At 48.4% G+C, this 9,956-nt stretch overlaps 1 protein-coding gene across 1 annotated transcript; it reads right to left on the minus strand.

Annotated features, from left to right (window-relative positions):
* Window positions 1-975, minus strand: LOC121082919 (olfactory receptor 52B2-like). The gene has a single exon (XM_040582619.1). The coding sequence runs from the start codon at window positions 958-960 to the stop codon at window positions 1-3; it is 960 nt and encodes a 319-aa protein (XP_040438553.1). The 5' UTR covers window positions 961-975.
* Between the last annotated feature and the right edge of the window lie 8,981 nt (window positions 976-9,956).

The following is a 9,956-nucleotide window of genomic DNA, read 5'->3' on the forward strand; positions in this document are numbered from 1 at the left end:
TCACTCTTGAAGCAAATGACTGTTGGCGGAGATGAACACTTTCACAACCTTCTCTTTTATCTGTTTTGTTCTCACGCCATACACAATGGGGTTCAGCAGTGGAGGGAAGAGCACATACAGGTTGGCCAGTAGAATATGGACATGGTGGGGGATTCCCCGACCAAAGCGGTGTGTTAAAACAGTGAAAAAAGCAGGAATATAGAAAAGTAATGTGACACAGACGTGACAGCCACAGGTACTGAGAGCCTTGTGATGGGCACTTCTGGAGGGGAGTCTGAATAATGCCAGAAGAATTAAAACATAGGAGACAGCAATGAGTACAACATCTACCACTATTGCTGCAAAAGGTACCGCAAGGCCGTACAAGATATTGATGGAGATGTCAGCACAGGCCAGCCGGGCGATACCCATGTGCTCGCAATAGGTGTGTGGGATGATATTGTGCCCACAGAACGGCAGCCTTTTCAAAAGAAATATACATGGAAAAATGACACAGAAACTTCTCAGCAAAGCCACCAGCCCAGTTTTGATGACGGCTGAGTGGGTCAGCACTGCTGGGTACCGCAGCGGGTAACAGATGGCAACAAACCGGTCAAACGCCATGGCCAGCAAGATCACCGACTCTGCTGAGAAGCTAAAATGAAGGAAGAACATCTGGGTCAGGCAAGCGCCAAAGGAAATTTCCCCAGTGTTGAACCAGAACAGAGCCAGCATCTTGGGCACAGTTGTGGTCGACAGCATCAAGTCAGTGATGGCCAGCATGGACAGAAAGAGGTACATGGGCTGGTGCAGGCTATGTTCTGTCCTTATGACAAACAACACAACACCGTTTCCCAGCAGGGCTGCCAGATACATGGAGCAGAATGGGATCGAGATCCAGATGTGCAGCTTCTCCATGCCTGGGATGCCAGCCAGTATGAATGTTGCTGGCGTCAAGCTGGTAAGGTTGAGTGGTGGCATGTTTCACCTGAAAGCAAAGGCAGAAGACACTGCAGAACATTATTTTAGAAACTTAAGCCCTTCCATCACTATCAAATGTCTTGTATCACCATCCCTGCTCTGCTAATAGCCACAGCCAGATGTAAGATCCTGCATTATGAAGCCCTGTGGTCTGCAAAGTACTATACACGGTCAGCATGTACTTATACTTCTATTATGTGTAAACGGCAATGTCCAAATTTTCTCTTCACTTGATTTTAACACACTGTAAGTGTATTTTCCTCCCAAGGACTCCTACACAGACCAGAGTAAATGGAGATGGAATCAGCCCTTATTGCACTAATACCTTAAACTGATGCTCTGTAAGTCCAGAGCAGAAGGAAGAAGTCAGGCAACAAGAGAGGAAAGGTCAAGTGTTTGCAGGGATGCACAAGATGTACTCGGGCATCGGGAACTGTGGAAGGGACATCTGGGAGTTTAAAGATAACTGGGCTCACTCTAGATTAGAGAACAAAATTAGCTCTAGGTTTCAAGCTGGCTGCCCTTGTTCCTTCTGTATTTCCAAATGTCCCTCCCTTTCTTTCTGGTTCTGGAACCCAGTTCAGCTGGCTTTGCACCTATTTTTCAGTGCAAATCTAGCAGAAATAAAATTTAACCAGGCACTTTGAAAGAGCTTTGTGTCAGGGGAAAACCTGTGTGAGAAGGATTTCACCCAGCAGACAAAGAAACGGATGCACTGCTGCCCTGGAGAGGTCTAAAGAGGCTGGATCAGACCCAGACTCACACCACTTAAAATGTGATGTGACTTCTTCTCAGCAGCTTCTGCATTAAACAGTCAGCTCTTCAGTATCACAACTCAAAATAGGAATTACTTATAAAGCAACTGAGAGAAGAAAGTGATGCTCCTTGCACTTTAAAAGAAAACCTGTGAGGTTGCTGCATACAAAAATACTGCCTCCATGTGTGACAAGGTAATTGTATTTTAAACAAGATTTGATTCCCTGTTCACACTCAGTGAGAGACACGTTTCATGTCTAAAATATGCTGAACTGAGAAAGGCCAAGGAGCCTGCTCCATAGAAGCAAAACATGACAGTGAACTGTCTTTAAAAGTAAAATGAGTCAAAGTAATACCTATCTAATTATGTAAGTTATTTAAAACAATTCAGTATAAATATTGCATGAAATAAAAATATATGTGATGTATTAACTGAAAAAATAGTACTAATGCTGAAAGCATATGTATTCTGTTCTGCATTACTAAAAGCTGGTCACCTCTTGCAAAATGCTAATGTTAAACTGCAAATAAACAAGGATCCAAGGCACCTGCAGATGTGAATCTCCGTGCAACCAGGAGCTCTGCAACAGAGGAGCATTAAACCCCCTTCTCCTCCATAATCTAATCACCACTGTAAAACTGTACTGATACAGATACAGCTCTAAGGGTGCAGCTCCTACAGATACCCCGAGCAGTCCCTTGGATTCTTCTTTCCTAAAATCTTGTCATCCTAATTTAAACTAAAAGCTATAACACACACACACACACAAGAAAAAAAAAATCACATTCCTACAGAGATGCCTAAGGATTACAGAAAACTCTGCAGAAGTCTGCTGACATCGCTGGGAAGGCTGTAGCTGCCTGCACCTCTGGTTTGCCCTACATGTCCCTGGCACCCAGCACAAGGGATGTGGTCACAGACGCAGCTTGCCAGGGCTGCGGACCAGGAGGGGATGGAGCCCTCCTGGCTGCCATCCATGGGGGAAACCTAACCTGCAAGTAAGCAGCCTTCAGGAGAGAGGTTAGGGAAACAAAAACGGGGCAGAACAGAAAGGTTTCATTGGTGATTCTTCGTCTCCCAACAAGAAAATGAAAATAATAGAAGTATTTCTCTTGCACAGCCTGAGCATGTCGGCAGCTCTCCCACAGGAGTGAGACTGGGATGTTGCAGCTGACCCAGGCAAGCTGCAAGCACCGGCTGGAGCGGTCCACGCTGGAGTTGCCTCCCTGTACATCACCGTGTGTGTGGTTTGTTCCTTGCTCGTGCTGCTCCACCATCCTTAACTCAGCAACCCCAGCCCTGAAAAACACATCCTCTCTATCAGAGAGTGGCTGTTCTCACAGGCAAGGCTTTTCACATGGTTATCATTAACAGGGAATTTGACATCTCTGTGCCAGACTCCCAACACCCTTGAGATCTGTCTGGTCCCTGGTTTCACAATGCAAACAGTTCACCAAACCCCTGACCTTACGAGGAACGAGGAACTCCAGGCAGAGGCGGCAGTGCCGGAGCAGGGATGATGGGGGCACTTGTACCTCTCCGCAGGATGCCAGGGGTCGGGGGAAGTACTGTGCCCTGCTCAGCAGCTCCGTAAGAGCCCTCCAGCTGCAGAGACGTGCCCTGGGATGTCCCCTGCCCGCTCCTCCATCCCTGCCTTTGCACCACACACATTATAAGCATGTCGCTCTCTGCAGACACGCTCGCAGGTCCCTAGTGTGTGTCTCCATGTCTGCCCTGCCTCCCTTCCCACCAAATGCACAATTTTACCTACGCTGCTTTGCATCTCCTCCCCTCGGGGCCATGGTTGGACTGACTTGGTGTAGCTGCAGGTTGTGTCAAGAGACAGGCAAGGTTTGGAAAAACAGTCCTGATGACTCCTAATAAAGTGGTTTCATTTATCAAAAGTGCTGAGCATGCAGATGTACAAACTCGATGCAGTTATTTTTGCAAATACCTTAGCACATACGTATAAATAGCAATCCACATTCTGAATAGATTAGTCATTAATGCAACAAAAGAAATTTGGAAGAGTTTCTCCATAGCAGTGACAGGCGATCTGTGGGCTGGGTGCCTCGAGAGGATGGGAGGAAGAGACTGGGGCTTTGGAGCCCTCCTTGATGAAGGACTGGACACTGCACCCACCTCCCAGGTCTGTGGGGGACCACCCCTCCCTTCAGCCCCCCAGGAACCTCACCATATATGGGGTTAGAAACACATTAGCCTGCAGGAACTATTTTCTGCAGGTTGAATCATTCCAGTACAAATTAGCCTCTCCGCAGAGACAGCTGTGGATGTCACAGGCTCAGCAGCACACCCACACTTGAAGAAACCCAGGAAGATTTGGGCCATTAAAAAAAAAAATAAATTCCACAAAAGCAATTGTGGGGCACAGCATTCAACACATGTAAAACCCCCAAGGCAGAAGTTCCACCATGCTGAGTCCTGTTTAGGATTGCAGGTATTGCAGGTTTTTGGGATTGCTACACAAAACAAACCATGATGTCTGGCTGTGTCAGAGCTCAGGGCCAGGACAGGTGGCCAAGAAAGATGCAGGATGGCTGGATCAATGCTGCAGTGGCATGGCTGCTTCAGGGACCTAGAAAAGCACAATGAGTGGTGTCAAGGGTGACGCTGGGCAGAGGATATTCATTGTCCTGGCCAGGCTGGAGATGCCTGGAATCATTCACTGCTGCTGCCCGTGCCAGGGAAGGAGCCAGTGACAGGGAAAATGGGTGGGCACTGACGCTCAGCCATCTGTACGAATAGGTGGTACAGCATTCCCCAGGGAGTTTTCAGCCTGCAGCCAGCAGACTGTCAGATGATCCCTGGGCACAGGAGCTAGCAATGCCCAGGGCTGGATCAGCCCCCTGATTCAGAGGGTGGTGAGCATCCCAGACACAGGCTGTTCCACACCGTCCAGGCTCCCGGTGGTGCACCCACGCCAGTAGGTGCCCAGGTTCCTTTAAAAAAGCCCACCTTCCAGGGATGAGGACCAGCTTGTGAACTAGATATATAGTTGAAGTTTATCAGCCCAGCTGCCTCTATGGACAAGGACAAGAGAGAAGGACATGAAAGTAGTGGCAGAGGTCATGCTGCAGTGGCCTCTCCTCTTTATGCTCCCCGCTACACAGACTGCAAGGGACCACAGTCCTCCAGCAACTGCCAGATCACACATAAAATCCCATAAAGAAACTGAGCAAAGTCAGGAGGACTTTTTTGTGGGAAAGAAATATTTACATCCAGTGACGACTTCATGTGTCATTGAGCTCCTCCCAGGTTCACCCAAATAATTTTAAGAAGAAAAAATAAAAATGTTTTTAAAATGGCAAATTATTTTAGCACTTTTTTGTAACTGAAACCTTAAAACCACTTCATTTGAAACACAAGCATTTTCAAGAAATAATTTGTTCCACCAATCTTTTGTGTGTAAATGCTCCATCGATTTTTAATGCACTTTCTGAGATACCCTATTCTGTTCCTTGTCATCTCCAGCCACTGATCTAGAAGGACACTTGTGTCTTCTACATCCTGTGTCACATCTACCAGTCCCATGCAAATGTCTCAGATGCCCAAGGGCATCTCTGGTGGCACTGGGCTCCTCCATGTGAGAACGGAGCCATGCCAAGATCTCCCCCAGATGCAGCAGGAGCCTGGATGCACATCTCACATCTAGATCCTTACCTTTTGGTGTCTGCCACCCACACTTACCTCACTCCAGCATCAGCCTTGGACAAACAACCCAGCACAGGTCATACAGGCTCTGCACACGTGTTCAGCCTCTTATGACTTCAGGGGCAACCGTTGTCATCTTGCATCTTCAAGCATAACCCCAGGCAGAGGCTTTTTGCAGCAGCCCGATCCTGAAGAATCAATGGCAGTTTTAAACCACCAGGGAAGTTTCCAAAGTCTTGACTTGGTGCAGGTAACACACTCGTCTGGCCATGGCTGCTGCATGAAGATCCCAATGAACCCATGACCCCCACCCCTGGGATAAACCACATCCCTGTGGCCGAGGGGAGAGGGCAGGGCTGAAGCTCTTGTCCATCAGTGAAGAGAAGACATGACCAAGATCAGTTTGTCAATTACTGCCAGAGGCTAATGCTGTCATAAGGAATTAGCTTTATGCCAGCAGGTCAGACAAAGCACAGCTGCTGGTACATGCATAGTCACACAGAGGTTTGCCACAAGAGAAGAGCATTTTCCAGCCACAGGCTAATGAGCACTAATCCCATCTCCCCAGGACCAATCCTCTAGTCAGCTCCAGAACGGTGAAAAAAGAGGGTGTGGGGAGAAAAAACGAACAAGATGCAAAATAGCAAGGAGAGACGGGACACAAAAAGCCTGAATTTGGCATAAGAAGAATGGTGGCTGAAGAACCAGAAATGGGGCAGGTGGAGAAGGTGTTGAAAGAAACAGAGAGAAACCCTCTCACTGGACAAGTTGTAAGGGAAGGATGCTGGGAGAGAAACTGCTGGCAGGAGAAATGAGTGGGAAACCCAGAACAAGAGGAAGATGACTCAGCTCAGGCGGCAAGGCAGAGGGGATGGGTGAGGAGCAGGAGTGGAGGGATGTAATGGGACTGGTGGAAAACTGGACAGAGGGGCCAAAGGAGAGGGATCTGGGCTGATGCTGACCTTGTCCACACCAAGCAAGGTTGGGAGAAGGGAAGATGGTCCAGAGGAGCACAGCCAGCCCCAGCTGCTCCAACTCTGCTGTGGCAGCAGGAGGGCTGGCCAGAATGTGGGTTTGAGACATTAGGGGCAGGTCTGCAGCAGCAAACCTTGAATGCCTAAAGCTCCCAATCTGTCGTCACAATTTGTGTTACTGAGACAAGGCTTTAAAGAGCATTATGGCTGCACATGGTACAACCCTGTTCACAGCCTCAGACTCACCCACACAGCAAACCAAAGGGTAAAAGACTTGCAAAGACAGCTCTGGTCCTGAGGAAGGGTCTGGAGAAGATGCCTTAATCCCTGGTCCCATGTGTGACACTGAGCAAAGCACAAAGGGTGTCAAATTTGCTAATGGCAGAAGCTCTGAATTGGTGAACAAAACTAAAAACTTCTGTGCAAGAAGAGGTGGGTAAAAAACAATTGTGAACATATTCAGCGTGAAAATCTGACTTAAAGCCATCACTGATGGTTGCCATGGACCCTCATGGACTTCACTCCCATAGGAGAAGCGGTGGCAGAAATGGCACATGGACTTTCCAAACAGCATTTGCTCAGCTGAGGGAAGGCTGACGCCTGCAGTGACAGGAATTGGGTGGCTCAGACACCCCCTTCCCCTCTCCTGTAAGGCCAGATGTAAAAAAAACAAAAAGCAGCTGCACCACTGTTTGGTTTGAAGTCCAAACAGGAGCCAAGCTCATTCATCATCTGGTCTTCAGTATCTCTGGATCTCAGTTCATAACCTGTAAAAAAGCTAATTTTCCCTCTCTGGTGTCTTTTCTTGGCATACTTTTCCCCTGCACATGCACCTGGATCACAGACTCTATCTGTAAAGGGGCAGCATCACACTCAGGTAGGTCCTGCCCTCACAGTTTCACAACACAGAAAGGTCTGCATGTCTATTGCCTTTGAATGCAAGAAATTCTTGCAGCTAAGAGGAAATCAGTTCTCACAGATGGAAGGATGCTACAGCACACGACTTTTTAATATGCACCCTGCTGCTTTTAGTGTGCAATAAGACTGAAATACAACCATCAACAATTGAGGTACCATAACTGATTCATTTGGGCAAGACAGTTATGGCATCTTTTTTGATGATTTGATGACACTGCTGCTTTGATCTCTCCTTCTGCATCAATCAGTGCCTGCAAGTTGCACTTTCATCCTGGAAGCCCATGGCACTGAGCTGCTCCATTTGTCTCTTATATCTTGCCTGTAGCACCTGCTCATCCATCTCCATCTGACCTTCTGCTTCATCCTCGTCTGACACCAAAACTGCCATCATCCTTATACTCACTGCTTTGTGCTGAGTAGTCCATGCTCTCCAGATCCAGCTCTACATATGAGTCCTCCAAACTAAGTATAAAATCTGGTACTTCTGTTGAGAGTGTCTGTAATCCCAGATGGATATGCAGCAATGTCCACAGTGCTCTGGTGTTTCTCAGCAAGAATGAGATCTCAGCATTCTCCATCTCCAGTGGCAGCTGCTGGGCCTGTTCATCTTGAGGTGGAGAATTTCCATCACTTGATACATGAGCGCTATTGAGCAGCATTTGTGCTGGGCCCTTGGGGTTCATTAACACACACTCCGAGTCGTGCATGACTTCTGGGTTTCCTGTTAGCTGCTGAACCGTGCTCTGAACCTCACCCGAGCTGGGTACCGCTGCACCTGCTGCAGGACCCAAACGCAGCAAGGCAAAACTGTTGCCTGCACTGCTGCTGGCACATCAGCCATCACAGTCATCTGCGTTATTACTGGCTCTGTGCATCCACGGAGCCCAAGGGTTGGGTAACGGCCTCCGCTTTTTGATGTGAGCTGGTAGCCTGGCTCCACTCAGGGGTGGGTTACTGCCTGGTGGAGCAAAAGGGTTGTTGCCCAGCTGTGCCTGCACAGTGTCCGAGATGGGCTCCTCGATTTCCCTGTACAGCTGCTCCAGAGCTGCGTACCCACCAGGGATGCTTTCGAGGTTGTTCATAGCCAAGTCATGGTTCCTTATGATCACTCGTATTATGGCAGAACTGCTGAGGCCCTCAGTATTTGCAGAGATTTTGGTATCTGCCCTAGAGCCCACCAGCCATGGCAGTGACCTGTGCTTCCACCACAAGGAGCCACAAACCCCACTCAATCTCTGATCAAGCCTGCAAGGCCTGCGGGTTAGAGACCACCACCACCACTTCTGAGTTCCGGGTTTGCTGGAAGAAATTTGGCATCCTCTGTGCAATTTCTTGTTGCCGCATGTCCTTGGTGTCCACAGTCCCAGTGCTGCCTGCTGGGACCTCTGCAGCAGCAACAGCATCATCTGCTTCGTGGGGACATGCACAACTTCACCATCAGCTGTGGAGGGATGCAGTGACCTGATGGAGCAGGCTGTGGACACCTCTTGCCTCAGCCGTCCCAACTCCTAACCCAGAATCTTGTCTGAGTAACAGGGAATTCCGTCCCAGCAAGCAAGTGGTGCTGCTGGTAACCCCACAGCCAGTCAGCAGAGCTGTTGCTCCTGCAAACACTGGTGGGACTCAGGGAAGGAGAACGAGATGCTGATGGTCCCTGGTATCACCACAGGAAAGCTGGCCTGTCCTGCTCACCCACCCTCTTCAGGGAGCAATTCCTCGCTGAGGAAGCAGATGGATTGTTTCCAACTGACTCATGTGCAGCACCAGGCAATGCCTCCTGGCACCTGGTGCACACACACGTCAACAGATTGTCACCTCCTGGGATATTTTCAGGCTTGCTCACTACTCGAAGTTGACACTGATATATCTGCTTGAAGGACAATACAACAGGGCTCAAGCAATCTAGGAGATTTGTACATACATGGATGTCAACTTCCTGGCACAGGCAATGAAGGAGCCAACAATTATGAACTGGTCAGGGGCATGAATGTTGGAGGCAGCCTTGGCCACAGTGACCATGAGATGTGGAGGTCAGGATGCTGGGAGGAGGGAGCAAGGCCTTGTCTCATCCAGCAGCATCACTACAAACGATGGGAAGGGGAGCACAGACGGGGCAGGGTGGTAGGGAAGAGGTAGGACAGGCAATGTAACTGCCAACAACTCTCATCACCAAGCACTACAGAAGATGATGTAACTGGCCTTAAAGTGCCAGTAGCACCTATCCTTGCTCAGAAGAGCCCTTCCAGAAAGAATGGGCAGGGGTATATCAGAAATACCACAAATTATCATATTGCAAGCATGCACGTAGGTATTGCTGGAGGCCAAAGCAGGCATGTGGACTGCTTCTTGGTCCTCCACCACTCTGGAAGCCAAAGATCTTACTGAGAAAATAACTTTGTACCCAATAACTTCACTCTCCACATGGTCATATATATACGGGTATAGTCACTTCTGGAAAATCTACTGTTGCTTTCATGAGCTTCTCACAGCAGTTAATTACTCTCATTATTCAGAATAAGGCTTTCATTTCTAATCAGGAGTCTGGCTTCATTTTCCATTCATTCAAATTCATCCTTCTCAAGGGCATTACAATGATCCTTAGCATCAGATATTTTCTCCTGAGACTTCCACCCTGCAATGAAGATGCCTCTACAGCTCTTTAAAAATTAATATGT

The sequence above is a fragment of the Falco naumanni genome, chromosome 2 (assembly GCF_017639655.2).
Source record: "Falco naumanni isolate bFalNau1 chromosome 2, bFalNau1.pat, whole genome shotgun sequence".
Lineage (NCBI taxonomy): Eukaryota > Metazoa > Chordata > Aves > Falconiformes > Falconidae > Falco > Falco naumanni.

What these genes read in the sequence shown, in the direction of transcription:
- LOC121082919 (XM_040582619.1), bottom strand. Translation starts at nt 960, where the DNA reads ATGCCACCACTCAACCTTACCAGCTTGACGCCAGCAACATTCATACTG.